Source organism: Plecotus auritus (genome assembly GCF_963455305.1).
Source record: "Plecotus auritus genome assembly, chromosome: 2".
NCBI classification, from domain to species: Eukaryota; Metazoa; Chordata; class Mammalia; order Chiroptera; family Vespertilionidae; genus Plecotus; species Plecotus auritus.
Genome location: NC_137771.1, coordinates 222,207,592 through 222,230,328, shown reverse-complemented (window position 1 = coordinate 222,230,328; position 22,737 = coordinate 222,207,592). Strand labels below are relative to the sequence as shown.

At 53.5% G+C, this 22,737-nt stretch overlaps 1 protein-coding gene across 2 annotated transcripts; it reads right to left on the bottom strand.

Annotated features, from left to right (window-relative positions):
- Window positions 1–581: 581 nt before the first annotated feature.
- TMPRSS3 (transmembrane serine protease 3) lies at window positions 582–21,185 on the bottom strand (the record flags this gene model as incomplete). 2 transcript variants are annotated; one of them, XM_080658429.1, is made up of 12 exons in its annotated part: window positions 582–599; window positions 3,471–3,623; window positions 4,272–4,414; window positions 6,944–7,039; window positions 8,857–9,026; window positions 9,636–9,801; window positions 10,844–10,887; window positions 12,003–12,128; window positions 14,245–14,368; window positions 14,748–14,864; window positions 16,026–16,136; window positions 21,077–21,185. In XM_080658429.1, the coding sequence occupies 12 exons, from the start codon at window positions 21,168–21,170 to the stop codon at window positions 582–584; spliced, it is 1,362 nt and encodes a 453-aa protein (XP_080514555.1). The 2 variants fall into 2 exon arrangements, with proteins under 2 accessions (XP_080514555.1, XP_080514556.1); XM_080658430.1 differs by having other exon boundaries at window positions 6,935–7,039; window positions 21,077–21,170.
- Window positions 21,186–22,737: the final 1,552 nt, after the last annotated feature.

The following is a 22,737-nucleotide window of genomic DNA, read 5'->3' as shown; positions in this document are numbered from 1 at the left end:
CAAGCTCCCACTGGCCACTGAGCTGGGAGAGCATAGGTCCTGTGGAAGCAAGAGACAAGAACACAGCAGACACCAAGTGCTACGAGACAGAGCAGACATCGGCCTTAAACTAATCACTGGGAGACCAAGTCCCCACAAGCAGAAGACGCGGGTCTGGGTCTGGTACCTGGGGATACCAATGTGTGCACAGGGACATCTACAGTGACAGTTCCTGCAGTGCTGGGCCGCGTGGCTGCAGGGTCCACCGCTTTGCATGCGAGACTTGCTATGTTGTCACTCGTGCGGAAGGGCTGCTGCAGAGAAAACCTAATCGACAAGTGGGAAAGGGGAGCGCTTCGCAGTGAAGGTCAGAAAGGCACTTCAAGGTCATTTCAGTCCAACATCCCAGTGGCTCGTCAGGGGGGTTAGAAGCAAACTGTTCTGGATGGAGAGATGGTCCTCCTCTGGGCTGTACTGGTGGTGCCAGCAAGCCGAGCACGGGCGGCATTTGCTGGTGAACGTTTCCAGCCAGGAATCGGTGGAGGGACGGGGATGTCTCCAGCGTGGCAGGAACTCAGCGTGGTGGCTTGTCCCCTTTCTCTTCAAGTTTTCAAGTCCCTCTAGAAATAGAAACGTACGTGTCATCTTTCGGGCACTTTAGGTCATCCCTTCCCTGTTAGGATGGAGTGGGCACCGGCATTTTAGCCGAGGGAAGCAGCGGCTGTTCTGCGATTAGTGGGGACAGCGCGGCCTCTGCTGGCGGAGGCTGCCAGCTCGCCATGGACCTCAGACCAGTGTAACAGCTCCCTCCTGTGGCCCCTCCCGGCCTGCAGGCCTGTGTCTTTCATCACCCACCCCGGATGTTTTCCGTAGTTTTCACGTGAACCTCCCAGCTCTTATCATCCTGTTCCTGAGTCCCGGCCTAGTCAGAGCAATTTTGCTTTAAGCCCCAATGAGACAGAGAAAACCACGGGATGAAATGGTGCTCCAGCAGGCAGTCCCATCCTAGTACATGGCAATTCCCTTCAAGATGTGTGAGCTCTGGGAAGGCCCTCACATCCCTGTTCCAAAGGGGCCACTGAAAATGCAGACACACCCCCCACTGCCCCGCCCCCCCCCCCCAACCGCAAAGCTCTCCTGGGAAGGGGAGCCTCTCCGGTCTTCCCTGGGGACACCTGAAAAGAGACTTGCAAAAGGGAGAGTCTCGCCTGGACAGCGTGGCTCAGTGGTTGAGTGTCAACCTATGAAGCAGGAGGTCACGGTTCGATTCCTGGTCAGGGCACATGCCCAGGTTTCGAGCTTAATCCCCAGTAGAGGGCATGCAGGAGGCAGTCGATCAATGACTCTCTCTCATCATTGGTGTTTCTATCTCTCCTCTCCCTTCCTCTCTGAAATCAACCAATAAAAAATATATTTAATTAAAAAAGGGGGGGGTGTCTCACCCTGGCCTTCAGTGGGCCGGAGGCAGCTCAGATGCTCTCGGCATCAAGGGATCCACCCGTCACAGACAAAATGGCTCTCCCGGCGTCATAGAGAGTGGAAGCAGTTTCTAAGCCCAACGGGGAGCCACACGGCCCTAAATGTGTTCTCAAAGGGGGCCCTAAGACCCCACCCCACACCCTGATCACGCCCTCTAGAGAAGGACTCTGGGGGCGTCAATGTCCACAAATAGCCAGGGCGAGTCCTGTGCACCCCCACCTTGGAGAACTGCCCAGTCTGCGAGGCAGCCTGTGCTGGGGCTGGAGTCCTGCTCTGGGCCCTTCGGCAGGTCCCCTCACCTGCAATATGAGGATGGTCCCAGGACCTGCCTCCCGGGATGCTGCTGAGGCCTCGGGAGGCACCACTGCTAGCAGCCTTGCCTGCCCCCAGCCTCCTCCACAGTGTGAGGACTGGGAGGTGGTTTCTCCCACTGGCACCTGTTTCAGGCTCCGCTTTCTTTACCAGCAGCTTGTCTCACAGACCCCCAGGCCCCTGCGTGCAGCCTCGGGGAGGGCGCTCCTCCGTGGCTTTGTGGGCGAGTTCAGACCTGCTCCTGCTTTCCTGCCCTCCACGCACCAGGCCCACACCGCTGTCCGCACCCCAGGCTCCCACTCACGGGCCATCGAGGCCACCGCAGGGCAGGGGCTGCTCCTTCCTCCATCGTCTCTGACACTTGGTGAGAGGCTGATGGGTTTGGACTGAGTTTTGTGCTACAGAGCTTAGTGCGGGGCCAACCTGCCAACGAACAACCCAATGAGCGCCAGCAGATGCTTCCTGAGGGCCTGTCTCCCAGCATTTGCTGCCCTGCCCAGCCCCCCTGCCCCGTGGGCACTGAGGCAGGGACTGTGGGCACCTGCGGAGGGCACAGCTCACAGCGGCAGGGCTGGGACGCACAGCATGCTGAGTGCCAGGCCTGAGCCTGCGCCTGGCACAAAGGAAACTGCCACGGAACTTCTCACTTAAAGCAAAAGTTCCCAAGAAAGACAGGAAATTAACGCCCTTATTCACATGAAGTCTGATGTCCTTCTTAGCCCATTGCTTCAAGTCGGAAGGAGCCTTTAAGAAGGTCTGTGATCCGCGTGGACAGGAAGCAGACTGCTGGATGCCAGAGGCGGAGGAGCGGGAAGGGGCTGATGCTTAGCGAGGTTTCGGTTTCGGTGCAGGAGGCTGAAATGCCCTGGGCTAGAGAGGTGCGCATAGCACTGTGAATGTGCTAAATGCCGCTGGAGGCTCACTTTAAAATTGACTTTATGTCATGCAAATGTTGTCTCGATTAAAGAAAACAAGGTCTTTGAAACTGGTCCAAAGTGTGACGTGGGGCTCAGACCCCAAGATCAAGTCAGCAAATACTTGCCGAGTGGCCACAGGTGTAGGTGCTCTGCTTCCCAGGCTCCTGTGCAGCCTGGCCTCACCTCCCTGCTGCCTCCCCACACACACACCTGTTCCCAGGCAGGTATTGACACCTGTCCCTCTGGAGTCTCCATCCTTTCTCTGGGGGTGTTGCTTCTTCCTCCCCACCTTCTCCAGGGCTCCCCCTGCCCCTCTGTTCCTCCAAGACAGCCTCACTGACCTGTCTTCCTCTTCCAGGTCCCCTTCGGTGGGGCGGGGGGGGGGGGTCCCCCAAGCACAGAGCTGCCCAGGCCCCTCCTGGGCAGAGACTCTCCATCCCATCCCTGGCCCCTGGCAAGGTGCAACCCCCTCAATGGTCATGGGGGGTCCTCCCCCACCTGTCTTGCCCTCACCCACCCTCTATTCCATGCACACACATTCCCACTCTACTTGTCCCCATCCCCAAGGACTCCCTCCTCTCGGCTGCTTCTCTTCCTTTCCCTGATTGGTGGAGGCACGGTCACCCATGTGTGCCCACCCTGCTCACGTCCCACACCAAGGAGCCACAAAGTCACTGCTTGACAAATCAACAGCTATTGCTCACTCCCTGGCTCTCTGCAGCAGGACTGGAGTCATCGAGGGCTGACGGGGACCCGCGGGAGCTGGGCGGGCACTGCACCCACCTCCATCTGCTCATGAATCCAGTCCAGGAAGGAGGTGATGCGGGTGTAGACCCCAGGCTTGTTCACGTCCGCACAGCCGATGCCGAAGCTGGTCGCTCCCACCAACTTCCACTCCCTCCTCTCCTGGCACACCAGGGGTCCCCCGCTGTCTCCCTAGACAGCAGGGAAAGAGACTAAGGGCCACAGAGCAGGCCCCGGCATGGCTGTCCCTTGTTCTGGTTCAGGATTCCCCAGTCACCGCACCACAAAGTCCAGCGTGAGGATGGCACTGCACTCCTTCCGGACCTGAATTGGCATTCCTCACAGTGGGTCCTCTGTCCCTCTGATGGAGCCCCCAGCTATCTCCCAACATACACTGAGCCCATGAAGGTCAAGGCAGCTGCGTGCACCCGAGGGAGCTCTCAGAGGGAGGGTCCGCCTGGCCAGGGGCCTTTAGCTGACCTCCAGACCCAGGCAGAATTGGGGTCTCACCCACTGTGGCTTTGGAGGCCCTCCTTCACAGGTTCCCACCTGCCTTCTGCCTCTTTGGTCCCCCTGCAAACTCGGAGAACCGGGCTGGGAAGGAAGCACCCTTGAGACCCGTCCTCCCGCCCAGCAGCCAGGCAGCGCGGAAGCTGGTAAACATGGGCTGGCCGGGAGAGGGCGTGCTGTCTCGAGCAAACTTCTTCCCCAGGGCCTGTAAGTCTGCTCTACGGTCAGCCACAGGGAGATGCTGGCAGTGGCCTCTCCCATGGGCTGGGTCACCATACAGCCTGGCCTTGCCCACTGCCATGACCCCTGGAGGCCACGGCGGGCCCCTACCTGGCAGCTGTCCACTCCGCCTTTCAGGTAGCCGGCACAGACCATGGAGGGGGAGATGATGCCGCCATACACGTCCCTGTGGTTGCAGATCTTGTTGGAGATTAAAGGCACAGCTGCGTGGTTGAGGACTGGGGAGGCGTCGCCTGTGTCAGAGGAAGAGGGGACGTGCAGTGAGGAACTCAAGTGGCACACATCCGGGGTGGGGACCAGGGCCAGGGGCACACTACCTACCACCACGGCCACTTCAATGGCAGAGCCATCCACTTCCCTGCGGGGACCAACATGGGAGGAGGGAGGAGCAACTGTCACCACCAGGGACCTGCCCAGGACCTAGCCTGGGTCAAGCATTTGATCCACACCAGGCTGTTTTGTTCTCAGAACAACACAGGTCACACAGCAGGGAACCTGAGGCTTGTGAAGGTCTCGCACAGCTCTTGGAGGAATTTTGGGGTGGCCTGCAGAAAAATGTCCTCCCACAGGCGTCCATGTTCCAACCCCCAGAACTTATGACCATGTCTCCTTACATGGCAAAAGGGACTTTGCAGCCTGGAGATGGGGACATGATCCTGGGCTCTCCAGAGGGACCCCAGGTGTAATCATAGGATCCTTGAAAGGGTCCAAGGTGGAAGCAGAGGTCAGAGAGAAGAGAGATGGAAGGTGCTGTGCCAACGGCTGTGAAGATGGAGGAAGAGGCCACAAGCTAAGGAGTGAGGCCGCTAGGATCTGGAAAAGGAAGGGAGCTGACTCTTCCCAAAGCCCCCAGAAGCATCGCAGCCCTCCTGACATCTTGATCCCAGCCCACCAAGACTGATGCAGGACTTCCGGGCCCCACAACCATGAGAGAATGGAGGTCATTTGTTGCAGCAACAACAGAAAATTAACGCACCTGCCGTGGATCAGCCTCAGCACCGACCCGACAAGACTGATGCCCTCTAACTTAGCCTGTTGGTAAACTGGGTTATCTTTATGCTTTAAAGGCTTAAAGCGGGGCACCCCCGTTCTCATTCCTATAGCATGTATCCACAGGTGTGGGTCTGCGCTCCCCAAAACCCTCATTTTTAACTGTTCTATGAGTGTGAGTGACACAGTGTTTTCTGCACGGGCTTCCCTAATCTGCTCACATGGCCACCAGCCCCGCAGTGAGGACCGCCTGGCCATGCGCTCGGGCTGAGATGGAACCTGTCCCTACTCGGTACATAGGACCCAGCGAAGACAACGAAAGGATCCTCGTTGGGCACTCCAAGTTCACGAATAACAGCACGAATAGGGCCGTGGTGGGGAGCACGAACACAATCCCAGACCTTCCACCACCTGGTCGTGTGAGGCCCCAGCAAGGTGCTCAGCACCTGTCTCCTCCCCTCAAGTGGGCAGGAGCACAGTGCCCACTCAGGGCTGCTGTGAGCACAGGCAGGATCACATCGCTCCGCTCAGCCCCTGGCACGCGGGGAAACTAAGCTCAAAGGGTTTGTGCGAGAAGCGTCCACTGTGGGCAGGAAGGCGTGGCCAGCCGTAGGGGCGAGACCCTGCACTGTGGGGAGGACTGGCCTCTGGATCTGGGTAAACCCCAGGTGCCTCGGACAGTCAGGAGGGGACAGATGCAGCTAATAAGTCTCAAGAGGAAATACTGAACCCCCTGTCCCGGGTTGAATGGTGCCTCCCCCAAGCATGTCCACCTGCAACCTTAGACTGTTTGGAATGGGGTCCATGCAGGTGTAATTATGGAAGAGTCTCGAGATGGAACCATCCTGGATCAGGGTGGGTCTTCACTCCATGACTGCTGCTCTTCTAAGAGGAAGGAGCGGGGAGCTGAGACAGGGGCGGGGAGGCCATGTGAAGGCCGGGACAGAGAATGGAGGGATGCCTCTCTGGTTCAAGGAACACTAAAGGCGGCAGGAGCCACAGGACCTGGAGAGAGGCCAGGGGGCCTCCCTTGGAGCCCCCGGAGGGACCCAGCCCTGCCACATCTTGATTCCACACTCTGGCCTCCAGACTGTGAGAGAATAAATGTCTGTGGTTCCAAGCCACCCTGTTTGTGGTGATTCATTACAATACCCCAGGAAATGAATGCTCTCCCTGCTAACAAGGGACGTCATCGATGGGCACCCTGAGAATTGTGACCATATTTGTGCCCCATAGTGATGAACGGGGCACAGGCTTCGTTTGCATGTAATTTTTGTTACCATTACTAATTATATTCTGATGATAGCAATGGTCCTGTTCGTTTGCTTTTACTGCTTGATCTTTGTAGGATGAAATAACACATCTACCAAAGTCACACAAGACAAAGCCTCCTCACCAGTTCCAAGTGCATCTTCTGCATAAACCTCGGGAGGCGTCTCTACTGGGCGCCTATGCACTTGTCAACACGGTGGGAGGAAGAGGATGTTGGTGAAGGCCTCTCTGTGGAAGCCTGTCCCAGTTCTTCTTCATCATTTATTTTTCTCCCAAGAAAGTCTACGATTTTCAAATGGAACCATGTCTCATGACCAACAACTACTCGGCTGACTGCGCATTTGTTGGAGTAGTTGACTCGCACCCCCAGCAGGGACATGTGGGTGTCCCACGGAACATCACGTTGTGACACAGGAGGGGGACATGTTGGTGTGGACATCTACCCTAGCCCTCTCCTTCCGGGCCCCCTGGACTCAGAATCTCAACTCCACGCCACTGACCTCCTTCCTCAGTGGCCCCCCATCCCGACGTCCAGCACATCTTCCCATCAGGAAAGTTCTCTTCGGAGTTGGGCAGACAAATCGGTTGGGTCATCTCTGTTTAAAGAGGAAACAACAACTCTCACATCTGGGTGCTAACCATCTCCCAAAGAAAGGTCAAGCCCAAGGTCATCTGAAAGCCTAAAACTTCAAAACAACCCTAGACTGTGGCAGCATATGTTCTGGAAAGGGCCAAATGCACCCACTCAACTCAGCCACCATAGCCTAAAAACAGCCACAGGCAGTGGTAAACAAATGTGTGTGGCTGTGTTCCAATAAAACTTTATTTACAAAACAGACAAGGGGTCAAGTTTGGTCCATGGGCCACAGCTTGCCCACTCCTGGTCCAGACTGTGGGTACCTGGCTTTAAAGAACATCCCTCCATGGGTATCCTGTCCCTCCCAACATACCTGGAGGCCACAGCTACCTGTCCATGTGCGCTGTGTCACATAAGCCACCACCAAAGTCAGTGCCACGGCTGTCATGGGGCTTTCAGGTGAACACAGTCTGAGATATGCTAAGCCCTTCTGGGTATGACAATAATGGAAAGGTAGAGAAAGACTACAGGGAGGGTTCGTTTTAATTTTATCAAAGTACAAGTGTTGGCACCTCATTTTGTATAAATCAAACATCTATAATAATAAAAGCGTACTATGCTAATTAGACCGGATGTCCTTCTGGACATCCTTCCATCCTTCCGGACGAAGCCAGGGCTGTGAGGGAAGCAGTGTTCCAGGTGCCTGCCGGCGGCCAGAGGGAAGCCCAGGTCCCGGGTGGAGGAAGGCCTACTCTTGCACGAATTTCGTGCATTGGGCCTCTAGTCATTATAATAATTAACAAATGAGCACCACCTCTGCAATTTCTCTTTGTTTCTCTGGCAGGATTTGTGTCACGTGCAGAGTGTTACATGTGCCCTGCGATTCGCACGCTGCTGACTCCGCTGCTGCTGGTCTGGTGCCAGCATTCAGCTTCTGTACGGGGCCTTGCTGACTGGTATCACCCCGCCTGCACCCCACGCTGCTATAACCCTGGGGGAGGAAGGTTTTATTAGGGAGTGGGCTCATGAGGCTTCGTTTGCAGCTTCAAAAAGTGTGAAAGTTCCATCCCTTGTGGCTTTTTTGTAACCTCCACAGGCCATATCCTGACACCTCCCGTAGAGAAACAGAGCCTGCTCAATGAGGGGATGTTTCTGAGTATTTCGGGAGCCGAAGATGCCCAGTATCTTCCAAACCATAAGGACGCGGCTGCAGGAAGGACCCACCACCACCCACTGGCTGGCCTGGGACTCACTTCCTCTCTTCACCAGGATCAAGACCCTGGGCAGGGGGGTGGCACACGGGCGGAGGACCTCACCGCGACTAGCACCGGAGAGAGAAAGCTCTTTATCCCCACAGGCCAGAGGCCCCTTCCACCCCGAGAGGCAGCAGATGGCCTGGCCAGGCAAGTCTCTTTTATCTCCAGGTGGCACCGCAGGAAGAACGTGGCACCAATGGGAGCCCCAGGGGACCCGACAAACCAAATTGATCAAAGTAGAACCGCAGAGGCTCTGGAATGAAGTTAGCATCACCGCAGCCCACACTGCCCTGAACTGGGTGACCACCTGCTGACACTGAAGATGCAGGTGGGACCCACCGTCTCCCAGCAAGCAGCCTGGAAGTCCTGAACGCGATCGGAAACTTCTCATCTTACCAGGAACCAGGAAAATGCCCACCTTCACAAGAAGAGAGTCACCTGATGCCACACGGAAGTGAGTCAGATGCTGGGGTTACCTGACAAGGACTGTAAAGCGGCGTCCTAAAGAGGCCCCACCAGCAGTTACAAATTCTCCTGAAACACGGGAGAGCCACCGAATGACAAAGAAATCGGGACGCACCGTCGAAGGTGAGCGGCTCGGCCAGCTTCATGAGGGCGATGTCGTTGCCCAGCCTCTTGGGCTTGTACTTGCTGTGATAGATGATTTTTTCCACCAGGTGGGAGGGCGCTGGACTGTCCAGCAGGGAGATGAGGCCCACCTGGATGGTCCATGACTTGGGGAGGTACAGGCTGCAAGCAGAAGACCGGGAGGTAAAGCAGGGCCAGTCCAGCCCCTTTAACCCACGGGCCTCAGGTGTCCCCAGATCCAGTCCCAGGGAGATGGCAGGCGTGTACGACCCTGCTTGCCTGTGCTCAGATCCACCGCAGCCCCCATGCCCTGCAGAAGCACAGGGCCTCCCCCCGCCACGCATGTCCTGCGGCGGCCTCCCTGCTTGCACCTCTGAGCGAGGCAAAAATAACAGGGAGCCCAAATAGCCGAGTGTTTTCTGCGGCTTTCTCCTCTGCCTAGCTCCCTTGAGGGAGAATGTGGGGAGACCCTACCCCCGTGACCCTGCGCTGTCTCTCACCCTCTCGGCCACCACAGGGTCCACCGTGGCCAGCTACAGGGGGTCTAAGACCTTTACGCTGGCGGGTTTCCTCCTATCTTTTCTGTGAGAGCCACGGCCTGAGGTCTCCGCAGCCCACGGTGATGAATCCACAGTGAGGAGGGAAGGTCCCTCCACGTGGATATGACAGTGGTCCCTTGGCCTGCTTCCTGGACCTGCCACTGACCACCCAAATCCGCCCTGTCCCACTGTGGCCCGGACTGAACCCCTCCCAGGAGGTCAGAGCACTCACTCATAAACGCAGTGGGCAGCGGTCACGATCCACACCGGGGTGATGACGGAGCCCCCGCACAGGTGGTAGCCCTGGAACTGAAGGCTGGCCTGCCAGGGCCACTGCGCGGGCGAGGACATGTTTCCCCCCACGATGCGCGAGGTGTAGCCCATCCTCAGACCGCAGGCTGCCCGGGGAGAACGGGGTTGGGGGTCCATCCCACAGACCCTCCTCCCCTGACATCTGCCCCCCTCACAGAGCTTACAGCCCAGAAGAGTTCTAGGAGGGGAGGCACATGGGGAGGGGTGGAGACAGGCCCCCTGAGACGTGGGAACAGTGGGGTGTCGTGGGAGCACAGTGGGGAGAGTCCATCAGAGCAAAGAGCCCGATGCTGGTGGTACCCCCCTCCCCCATGTGCGTGCGCCTGGGGTGATGACAGCACAGCCGGAGCAAGGGGAGCCTCCCACAGCCCCTCCTCACTAGCACAGGTGCCAGCACACCTGCCTGACTCCTCCAGACCTAACCCTGCAGCCAGATGCTGCCCCTCCACCCCACCAGCAATAAGGACCGCCCACCAGGGGGTGGGTCTGGGGCACTGTCCTTGTGGGGGGGGGGTAGAAGGAGGAGGAAGTCAGGCCATTGGAGCCACTGCAGTGACAGGACCTCATGCGCATGGTCCTGTCTGCTGCTGAGAAGTCACTCTGGGCCGCCTCCCCCACCTGACAGGTGAGACTGGGCTGACCCTCCTCAGAGGTGGAGTCCACGGACTCCCACGGGGCACCTCGGAGGAGGGGACTCTGAGGAGGTGATCCGAGGAGGAGGGGACCCCAAGGAGGAGGGGACCCCGAGGAGGAGGGGATTCGAGGAGGAGGGGACTCTGAGGAGGAGGGGATCCGAGGAGGAGGGGACTCTGAGGAGGAGGGGACTCTGAGGAGGTGGGGACTCCGAGGAGGAGGGGACCACAGGAGGAGGGGATCCAAGGAGGAGGGGACTCTAAGGAGGAGGGGACCCTGAGGAGGAGGGGACCCCGAGGAGGAGGGGATCCGAGGAGGAGGGGACCCCGAGGAGGAGGGGATCCGAGGAGGAGGGAACTCTGAGGAGGAGGGGATCTGAGGAGGAGGGGACTCTGAGGAGGAAGGGACCCCGAGGAGGAGGGGATCCGAGGAGAAGAGGGGGGTCAGTGAGCGAGCTCTGGCTTCCATTGGCCTCCGTGTTTGTAAAACTCTTACCTGTGCACTTCAAGGTGACCACGCGACCCGAGGCACACCCCTCCCTAAAGAGGAGAAAGAGTGGGCTTAATGACAAATTCCCGAGGCTGTGAAATGACCGTTTTTAACTTAATCTTGGGGTAAAGGAGAGATAAACTCTATTCCCCTGCTCTTGAGTACAGAGTACAACGGTAGCCTGGGTACCAGGATTCCCTCCGAAGCACCGGCAGCGTGCGGGACTGCGGGCGATGGCAGGGAGCACTGCTCAGCTCCGCACAGCTGACGATCTGGTGCACAGCGCGCTCTGTCATGCAAACTCTACGGGGTCACTTCCGTGTCACTTTTACCCCAATGTTCTTCACTGGCCACTGGGGGACTTGGAGTGCCCACTGAATGGGTGGCAGGCTCTCCTGGCACAAAGTCCTTGAAACCTGGGACACACGCCTAGGACAGGACTCCTGGAGCAGAGCTGTGACCCCCGGGAATGGCGGGCATCCCCCTACGTGGGGGGGGGGGGGGAAGTGGCACCTGCTTTTCTCATAATCCACCCGGACCCCTTCCTAACTTTCCTGCTGTCAGAGCCCCAGGCCTGCCATGAAATGGGCTGTCCCTGCGGATTGCAAGTGTGCCCAGGGGGACTGTCAATTACAGGATGGACAGGATGACAAACTGTTTCCCGGAGCAGAGGACACAGTCCTCCGGGGTTTGGTCCAGGCATCAGGGAGAGCCTTGGAACGTGGGTTCAGAACCCTGACTCTCACCAGGCAGGTGACCCCTCTCAGCTTTAGGCACCTGGCGTCATTAAGGACACCTCATTCTACCTTCCTCGTGACTTTGAGGAACATGAACAGTACAGGGTACACATTAAAGGACTTTGTGAGCAAAAACGTTTCTTTCTTCTTTCTAATTATCCCTCCCTCCTTCCTGCCCCCGAAACACGCGGGAGCCCCTGCTGTGTGAGGTACAGTACTGTGGCTACACGTACGTGCATGTCACTGTTCCTCCTCCCTCCTCCTTCCTCTGCCGGCCACGTTTGCTGGTTTGGGGTTAGGTTCTTGCAGCCAGCATGTCCACCCACCCAACCACGCGGCCAGCCCCACCGTGACTCGGAGGAAACACGCCCAAGCCTCTGTGTCCTCGCGGAGTGTGACCACGTACAAGCGGCCTGCCTGGCGCTCACCTCACATACACCGACTGGTGCAGAGCTGTCACCTTGTCGTCTGGCAGGAGGTGGTTGATGGAAACAAAGTCCTCCTGGAACGGCTCCTCAAGCAAGTCCACTCGGAGGGTTTTTGAACTGACATAGCTACAAGCACATGGGAAACAGATGCAGCGTGGAATTCCCTCCGTGCTCCAAATCAACTGTGCCCAAGTCACAGCACCACGGGCACCTTCCTGGGGACATAGTGTACCCCCAAACTGTCATGTACCCATGTCACAGCACCACAGGCACCTTCCTGGGGACATAGTGTACCCCCAAACTGTCATGTACCCATGTCACAGCACCACAGGCACCTTCCTGCGGACATAGTGTACCCCCAAACTGTCATGTACCCAAGTCACAGCACCACGGGCACCTTCCTGCGGACATAGTGTACCCCCAAACTGTCATGTACCCATGTCACAGCATCACAGGTATTCTACTGGGGACATAGTGTACCCCCAAACTGTCATGTTCCCAAGTCACAGCATCACGGGTGTCTTTCTGGGGACATAGTGTACCCCCCAAACTGTCAATGTGCTCAAGTCACAGCATCACAGGTATCCTACTGGGGCCATAGTGTACCCCAAACTGTCAATGTGCCAAGTCACAGCATCACAGATATCCTCCTGGGGAACATCGCCATGTTTCCCCAAATAATCAGTGTGCCCAAATCGTACCATTACAGATATACCAGGGGGATGTCACTGTGTCCCCGCAAGCCATCAATGGTTTCTTCTTGCCAACTTATCAAGGCATTCTATTCTAAACCTGGTGGAGTCTGGAATGGAGGGCCCTTCTGGCTCCATCATGAGCACAGGCTCCGGGCACCTGGCGGGAGGACCACTGATGCAGCTGGGTGGGACCCCCTGACACATTCCACTGCCCCGACCTCTGGTTGGCCTGAAGCAAGCCCCAGAGGGAACAGAGCACAGAACTAGGTGGGTGTTTCAGGTGGGCACCAAAGTCGGGATGCTGAGCACATTTGGGGAGAATAATTTCCCAGTCTGCCCAGAGTAGGCATGGGTCCCTGTCAAAGAGACAAACACGTTGGAGGAAGAGCATCAGGGGACACCAGGAGCAAGCACATGGCGAAAGTGTCAGGAAACAGGCCTCCTGGAGAACAATGGTAAAGAAGGTCCAACTTTAGGAGTGGGGGCGGGGGCGGGGGCGGGGGGCTTGTACCAGTGCTTGTTCACAAGGAGGAGAATCTACAGGGTTCTTGTAGGCACTTGAGTGGTGGTGTTTGCTATTGTCGCTGAGCTGGAATTGCAGCTGATTTCTGAGTCACTGGGGAGACAGAAGCAGATCTCAGGGGTATAGGCTGGAGGGCCTCTGGGGTTTCACAGGCTTTGGAGAAAGGAGCTAAGAATATGATGTATCAAATTTGAAATTGGGGGGTCCTGGAGAATTCAGAGCAGTGAGCCTTAACCACCCAGCCCATTTCCTTAGATACAAACAGGGATGTGTTTTCAAGGTCACCCCTGTCGCCACGCTCACTTCCTATGTGGCATGTGTGACTCAGGAGCCTGCCTGCTTTGAGCTCAGAATCAAGAGCAAAGAGAGGAGGGTAACATGCAGGCTCCCGTGGAAGATGGCAGTTTTTGCATTAAAGGAAGGGACAGGAGAGAGAAAGAGGCCCCTGCACCAAGGAGAAAATGTGTCATTTTAGTGCAAAAAAAAAAAAAAGTCACAGAGACAACAGCAAACACTGAAAAGTGAAGATTTCACTACAATAGTTCTTTCTCCTACACGTTGCTAGGCAACTGTTATGAATACTTATGTTTTCACCAAACTGCTGACTTCTGCACTTGGTTCTCTGGGGCTGCTTGGGAGTGTGTGCAGGGATGAGGACATGACCCCCAGGACCAGGACGGGGGGTGCCAGAGGCTACTCCATAGCTGAGACCTGGGGCGCTAGAGGGTCTGGTTGTCTTTATCTCTGAAGCTCTTTATCACATTATCGTCTATTTGCCCCTGGGTCTCTCCTGGCCCTGAGACACTCCCCGAAATGCCATTTCCTGTGTGATCTTGAGCATCACTTGGTGGGCCGGGGCCTGGTTTGCACACCTTGAAGTGAAGAAGATGATGTCCAGCATCGTGGGGCTGCCACGAGGGTGCAATGTGAGAGGAGGTGTAGCCCTGGTAAGCGCCCAAGTACTTGTCTCACCGTGACCACTATTCATGTCCTACCCATCACCGGGAGGTGCTCCTTACGTTACCTTGGAAACCCCAGCTGGGCACAGGCGATGCTAGCGTGGTGGCCTTTCCAGTCGTCGGAGCACATGGTCCTCCAGGCCGCCTCTGTGAACACCTGGAGCACGCCATTCTGGCCGCTGACACGGACTGGCCGGCGCCCAGGCACAACAACCCGTCAGTGGCCAGCAGAGATTTCTCTGCAGCCAGCCCAGGCCCTCCTCTGCTGAGTCTGACCTGCTCCTCGCCCACAGCACCCCACCCTCACAGGAGCTTCCGGCTGCCTGGACCCCCTGAACTCTCTTGGAGGTCTCTTATTGCTCATGGGGTCTCCTCAACCCAATTTAAGCTTCATGGAACATCACCACCCTTAAACCCCAGCCCAGGATCTCCTGGGGGCCCGTTGGATTGTAGTTGAGAACATAAGTTGACACTAGCATCAACTTGAACCCATTTCACAGATGGGAAAGGCGAGGGCCCAGTGGTGCTGACTTCCTCCTGTGTCTACAGTGAAGAGGCAGGACCTTACCACATCGGTACTCATCCTCCCCGGCTTTGCAGTCTGAGACGCCGTCACACCGAGCTGAGAATTCAATACACTTAAAAGACGACCGGCACCTGTACTTTCCGGAACAGTCGAAGTGGACTGAGGACAGGAGAAGACGGGAACATTAACAGCGGCTCCCTCAGTGTGCAGTGTAGCAACTATCCACCTGCCCCAGGCCCTTGAGCTTGCCCATCAGTAATGAAGCACCATTGAAACTGCACCTGTGTCACAGCTCAGTTTCTTTTTTTTTTTAATTTTTTTATTATTGTCTAAAGTTTTACATATGCCTTCTTTTTCCCCAATTGACCCCCACCCCCCAGCCATTCCCATCCCGGGCAAGCCCCACCACTCCAGTGTCTGTGGCCATTGGTTATGCTAGTACGCATGCATACAAGTCCTTTGGTTGCTCTTTAACCCCCCCACCTCCCCTGCTATTTGTCTCTGGATCTATTCTTGTTCATCAAATTATGTTGATCATTATATCCCACATATGAGTGAGATCATGGGATATTTATCTTTCTCTGACTACAGCCCAGTTTCTGTTCCGAAGTCCAGGGGGTGGGGCTGCTGCACCCGACTCTGTCTCACTAAGTTGCCTTGAGCCACAACTGGAGGTGAACTTAGACGCCAGAGGGCTCAAGGTCAGGAGAGAAAGTGCATGTCTGCAGACTGACCAGTTGAGCCAGCTTGAGCAAGGAGCCCTGAGCGAGGACTCTTTGCCCCCCACCTCCTGTTGTCTCTGACTCTGGGCAGCGAGTGAAGAAACTGCGGACCACATAGCCAGGCAGGTGGAGAATTACACTCATCTGTATTCCAGTTATTTGAAAGAGAAACTGGGAAATTGTTCCCTACGAGAGACCATCCAATGACTCACTTTCCCAAAAGCCACAAGCACCTTCTTTTAAAAATAGCAGGCATGCTGGGCCTGGCCTGAATGGCCTCCTTGTCTTCTCCCCGCAGCCCTGCACCCGCCTCCTGCCTGTGGATTCTATTTCATCAGGTGCCCGTGGACACTTCTCACTGGGCAGGTTCTGTGGTGACAAAGCCCTGAGCATGGCCAACAGCCCCTGCTGGGCCCCAGGCTGGCTTTACATTCACGCAGGCAAGTCGAACTCAAAGCCAGCAACCCCGAAAGATGTTTGCCTCCAGTAATTAAGGCTGGGTGGCTGGCGGCACCACGATGGGGGTGGGGGGAGCTCATGAAAGTTTAAGTGCCTGGATAGGGAGTTGAGAGCCTACTAAATAATACATCATACTCACCGCCCAGACCAATGGCCAGCGCTAGTATCAGTGCGATGACCCCAATGACGATGATTGGGAAGAACTTTAAGGGCAACAGAGACAGGATCTGTGCGGCCACTGCATCTGCATCTGAAAACCCAAAAAAGGGGGCGGGGGGCACAGAGCAACAAATTTGAATAAAAGGAAACTTAAAATTTCACTTCATGTTCCCTCCCTCAAATGCAGAGAATGTCCCAGTCAAAGAAAGTTGCCTTCATTTTGAGAAGGGCCACCAGCAGGGCACATTCTCTGGAAGTCCAGCCCCACACTTTCCAACCCTGACCCAATTCTGTTCATCACAGGTGAGGAGGTAGTGTTATAGGTTGAATTGTGTATCCCAAAACAAATATGTTGCGGTTCTAACCCCTAGGGCCCCAGAATGTCTCCTTATTTAGAAACAGAAGTAGTGAAGTTCAAATGAAGACATTAGAATGGGCCCTAATCTGTCTGGCGTCCTTACAAAAAGGAGAAATTTGAACACAGAGGCAGACACACACACACACACACACACACACACACTCACACACACACACACTCACACACACACACACTCACACACACACACACTCACACAGGGGATGATATGAAGGGACAAAGGGAGATGCCATGTGAAGGTAAAGACAGAAATCAGGGTGATTCATCTTCAAGTCAAGAAAGACCAAGATTGTCAGCAAAACAAAACACCAGAAGCCAGGAAGAGGAAAGGAAGGGTGCCCCTGCAGGCTTTAGAGGGAGCATGGCCTGTCAATGCCTTGATTTCAGACTCTGGCCTCCAGAATGGTGAGATGATATTTGTTGTTTTGAGCCACCTACTTTGTTTCGTTGGCCTTAGGAAACCAAAATGAAGGGAAAGTAGGGCACCAACTTCCAGGGACATTGTCCCACAGACGATGGTGATGTGTAAAATCCACACAGGGTACTTTCAGGAGAGGGAGAGCTGGAACCTCTGAGAGGGCCACCAGATGATGTAGCAGGACCATTCTTCATGGATCTTGTGCACAGAGGCACCGATGGCCTTGGTTCCAGAGCGACTTTCTGAGGATGTTGGCAGAGCAAACAGCCTTAGAAGATAGAGACAGTGTTTCTCTGGGGCAAGGGATGGGTTTATTGACTGTTCAGCTTAATAAATATAATGTCTTCCTTTGAGGCAAAGTTTGTGCAGGACTGCTTATAGTCCATTATAAAGATTCGGGTTCCCTTCGCCGTGGGTTCCTCAGCTGTAATGCAGACCCACTGTGTGTGCAACTTACACCTGGGCTGCTCCACGTCACCTCCACGGGACTTGGTGGGCAAGAGCAACAACTCAAACAGGATGCAGGTGCCACTGGTGCTGTGAGTAATAAAGTCGTTTCTGTCTGACATGGACATTTCTTGTCTTCTGCCAGCATCCCTGGAACTGTGACAGGCTGACTTGTTAGCTTGTACCAGACCCTTCCCAGCTCTTGCTTACAGTAGCAGGCAGATTGGGTGGAAAGGAGATGTGAAGAGCATTAAGATACCCAGAAGTACAAGCCTCTCTGCACAACCAGGAGAACTTCCGTGGCTCCCTTTACTCTCAAAGGAACAGGCCATTTTAGGCAAATTATCTCATCAGTCCTGAAAATCCATGCACACCCAAGTTGTCTTCCCTTCATTTAGGAAGGTTGAAATGGAGGAAGTGAAGAAAGCCTTCCAAGAGCCATGCTATCACTCACAGACTACCCCTGCCTCTCTTCTGGTCTTGGAGATGTTGAGCCGAGAGTTCTTCCGTGAAAGAGCCAAGAAGATCTCCCCCCATCTTTGGAAACGCACAACTTCACCTTCTGGCAATCGTATAATTATAAAATGGGGCATGTGAAGGAGGCAACCAATCAATGATTCTCTCTCATCATTGATGTTTCTAGCTCTCTCTCCCTCTCCCTTCCTCTCTGAAATCAATAATTCAAGGCAGCCTTAAAAAGAAGAGACTTTAAATATGGCGGTGGGAAGAAAAGGGGTTTGGGAGGAAAAGGAGGAGAGAGTAAGCAAAAGAAAAGGATAAGAGGGAAAACAGAAGAAAGCAAGGGAAATAAGGACACACGTGCAACATACAGTCCTAAGTGACCATGGGGACAGAGCGTGGGAAAGGAGGGGAGACAGAGAGACGAACCCAAGCTCTTTACTTTGTCCTGGATGAGCAGGCGGTTTGTTCATAGTTGCCTTCTCGGCTCCCAGGACAGCACCTGGTGCCTGGTAGTTCTTTTTGTTTTGTTTTTAATTTGTATTGATTTCAGAGAGGAAGGGAGAGGGAGATAGAAACATCAATGATGAGAGAGAATCATTGATCGGCTGCCTCCTGCAAGTGCCCCACTGGGGTTCGAGCCCAAAACCCGGGCATGTGCCCTGACCAGGAATCAAACCATGACTTCCTGGTTCATGCCCTATCACTGAGCCACCATGGCTGGGCCTGGGTAGTTACTGATAAATATTAGTAAGATGGATGGATGGATGGATGACATCATGATAATGAAGGTTGTTTTCTCCGGGTTGGAGACCAGTTCCTTTCAAGGCAACAAGAGCATGGTCTTGAGTTAACAGAGCAGAAGCCTCTTGGCCACCCGCCCCACCCCCCAGAGGCCTGCACCAAGTTTGTCTGGCCCCTGCCTTCAATCCATTTACAATTTAAAAATCAGCAGAACCCCAAGAATGACCTCCTGTTATTCCAGTTGTTCTCTAAGAGTTAATTTAGGAAATGAATCCAGATCATGGAGTCAGAGGTTGTTCAGTTAGAACATTTGTACCGTTCACATTGGCCCCTTCACTGCTCCACCATAGTGCCCTGTGGGCGCTAGCATGGTCCCCCTCCCCCTCCTTGTTCTGTCTTTGAGAACATGCTTAGAAGAAAAAGCAAAATGCATATCTTCTCTCCAAAGAGGAATGCAAATGTAAAAAAGCATAGAAAAAATTCAACCCCTCTGGAGATGAAAAAAAACAACACACAAATTAGACATAACTACATATTAACTTCCCAATCTATTATTATTATTATTATTATTATTATTATTATTATTATTCTCACTATAGTCCAAAGTGAAAGGAAAAGAACTGCCAAGTATAGTCAATAGGAGTTTGCACTGTGTAAACTTTTTGACAGTCAAATTTGAAATACGTACCAAAAGTTTAAAAATGGATGGAATAAGGACACATATGTAAAAAAATAATAATAAAAAAATAAAAATAAATGGATGGAGTTTTTGACCTAGTAAATTCAGTCCTAGGAATTTAACCTAAGATGCCATCATAAATATACACAAATGTATACCTATAAGGATACTTACAGGAGTGACATTTATAATACTGATGCACAGGAAACAGCCTAAATGACCAACAGAAGAAACTGGTAAAATAACAAATGGTACAGAGACATTTAAATGATGGAGAAAGGGGGTTGGCAAACCTTTTCTGTAAAGAGCCAGATAGTAAATATTTTAAACTTATTGGCCATATGGTCTTTGTGGCAACTGCTCAGCTCTACCAGGGCATGAAAGCAGCCACAGACAATATGTGAATAAATGGATGTGTTACAATAAAACTTTATTTATAAAAACAAGCATGGGGCCAGATTTGGCCCATGGGCCCTAGTTTGCTAAACCCTGAAGAATATTTAATTAGTTAATGCCATGGAAAAATAAACATGATATTGTTCAGTTAAAAAGAAAAGCTTCAAAATGGTACAAAGAGTGTATGTCACTTCCAAAGGGAAATACAGACATGTTGAAAGAAAAAGGCAAGACATTCTACAAAGAGTGCTAATAGTTATCCCTGAGTAATGGTAAAACTGTGGGCAACTTTTAAAAAATCTTTTTGATGAACTGTATTTTGCAAATTTCTATAATCAACAATACATTGCTTTGTTGAAAATGAAACATTTGTTCCTTCCCACTACTCGGAATTCATCATGAGGAAATAACCAAAAATTAGCGTAGAGGTATATGTATAATGCTATTCATGTTCATATTATTTATATTATAAAAACATTAGAAACAATTACATGTCACATGATGATAAAACGGCTATGTAAGTGACACATATACTTGATGGAATGATGTGGTGCTGTTTTAAAAGGCATTCGTAAAAACCAAAAGCACGTGGGAAAACGCCTGTCTGTCGGCTTCATGAATGAATGCGTACTTACAGGCCAGGGCAGCAAGAGAAGGAATGCAGGCGTTAAAAGCAGGTAAAACTGGGGGGTCAGGTGACTGTGGGGTACTTTTAAAAGTCACATTTATGTTGATTGGGGAGAAGTAGCTTTAAATGGTGTATCTTTTCTTTTACTTGGAATCTCTCCTCCCATCTCCCATCCTCTCCACTAACCCCCAACATCAATTGTGGTTTAAAAGGAATCATTAGGGTAGCCCCTACTCATGCTTTCTGGAATCTCAGCCAGAGCCCCCAGGTGTCCCCTTCACAGCCCCCGAGGCCAGAACTCCTGACTGCGTCCAGGACCAGCGAGCACAGCTCACTGTGACCGATCCGATAGACTCTGACCAGAAAGAGCCTCTTGGGAGCGGCACGGAGCCCGCTGTTTCTCCACATATTCGTAACTTGTTTACGACTCCAACTTCCCTCCCTCTGTTGCTAGGAGCGACCCCATTGCCTGCTGTTGGAATTTAATCTAAGCATCTAATACTTTCAGAGATGCCCATCTTATTTTAAGTTTTCGGGAAGAGTTGGTGAGCACAGGTTCTCAGGACTTCCTGGAGGGCTCAGAGTCTGGCCAGGATCCGACCCCTAGATCCCAGAGGCAACTGGAGCCTCCATTCCTGAAACTCTCCATCAGAGAATACAAACACCCGTGTCCAGGGAGTCCGCAAGGGGCTGAACAAAACAGCCCCTCTGATACCCCATCTGTAAACTAAAGAATCACATGAGTTTAGTGTAAGGACTCCTGGTGAGATATTTCCCCAGAGGGACACTCAGACCTCAGCCACATTTGTCATCTAGATGGGGTGGGGGGGATGAGGGAGAGGGGAGGGCAGGGTCGTGCAGAAATCACACCTGGTTCCACCTACCTGGTGTAACAGGACTTATTTTCAGGTCATCGAGGCCAAAAAGGGATCTGAAGGAGAAGGGGGCTTCAGCGGCGGGCGGGTCGTTCTCCCCCATGGTGACTATTTCAGGGCCTCTGAGGTTGGGCTCCACCTCCACCTCCACCTCCTTCACCAGGAAGAACAGAAAGTGGTTGCTTCCCTGTTTATAGTTTCAGCCTCAAATGCATCTTGGTTGTGTTCAACCTTTGAAATCTGACAATCCACATTAAGCAAATTCAGTACCGATGGATCAAAACTATTAGTCAGGTGAGAACGCATTGTTTCCTAAGCTACAACGGATAACAGAGAAACTTCGGGAGTTAGCGAACAACCATGAACTTAATTCTTCTAAAATAACGACTCTCCCAATGCTTGTTCGACCAATCTTAAAACCAACTGAGGACCCAGCTTTAGGGATACGGCCTTTTGCCATTTAGAGGCTAGCGTACCAGGATTGCACAGAAGATAAATTACTTTCAAAGCCAATCCCTCCTCTTTTTTATCATTGCTGTTTGTCTCACATAAACTCGACCCTTTGCCTGCCCATGTCATAAGCCTACCATAAACATAAGAAGTTCTGATACTCACGTCATGTCCGAGCCCCTCAAGTGTCAACGGCCCCGGGGAGGGGACACTGGCCCACGGTATTTGTAGCTTTCCTGGCTCTCACAGCCATGACCCAATTAAGGATGAAAGTATCCGGGCCCTTGGGGTGCCCGGTCCCCGCCCCACGCTCATAGCAAAGGGAGGAGTGGCTGGCACCAAAGCTACACTGGGGCTCTGTTTCTTCCAGGAGAATTCCTCCTGTCGCTGGGCCCCAGAGGCCAGAGCCTTTGGAATTCATTCCCGGTAACTCCATCGGGGGTGGAGGGAGCGAGGGAAGGGCCACATGTCCCAACCGCGTGGCAGTTCCCGGTCCCAGGCAGCAGGCGTGCCCGCTCAGCGCACTGAAATCCAGAGGTCCCCACAGGCATACAGCATAGACCAGGGGTCCTCAAACTTTTTAAACAGGGGGCCAGTTCACTGTCCCTCAGACCGTTGGAGGGCCGGACTATAGTTTAAAAAAAAACTATGAACAAATTCCTATGCGCACTGCGGGCCTGGGACAAGTCGGCTGCTAAGCAGGACAGGCAGTGGCACCCGGCGGGCCGGATAAATGTCCTCAGCGGGCTGCATGTGGCCCGCGGGCCGTAGTTTGAGGACGCCTGGCATAGACTCTTAGGGCATCTGTCATTTCCGTTCCGTTCACCTGTTGTCACGTGTGCAACTCAAAAAGGAACTATGAAGCCATTTAAAGCAGACTTTGTCTTCGTGCTGTTTCACGTGCTCATAGCGAGAGTGTGCGCTTAAAAACATTTATTCCATTCCCACCGTAAGAGTAGCTTTGAAGAGCATCTTAGAAAAGTAATGCATTCACAGGCAGCATCTTTGACTTTGATCCTGACTGATCCTCGCTGGTTAGCTGTCAGCGGGTAGCAAATTGCAGAGCCTAACTTTATAACAAGAATAAATGCTCAAATGCTTCCTGAAACCGGGAACCCAGGTGAGGAAGTCCCTCCCCAAACACGCCATCGCTGGCAGGTGTCACGACATGGAGAAAGGCAGAGGCGCCATCCATCCGTCAGTAGCGTCTCCTCTCCCCA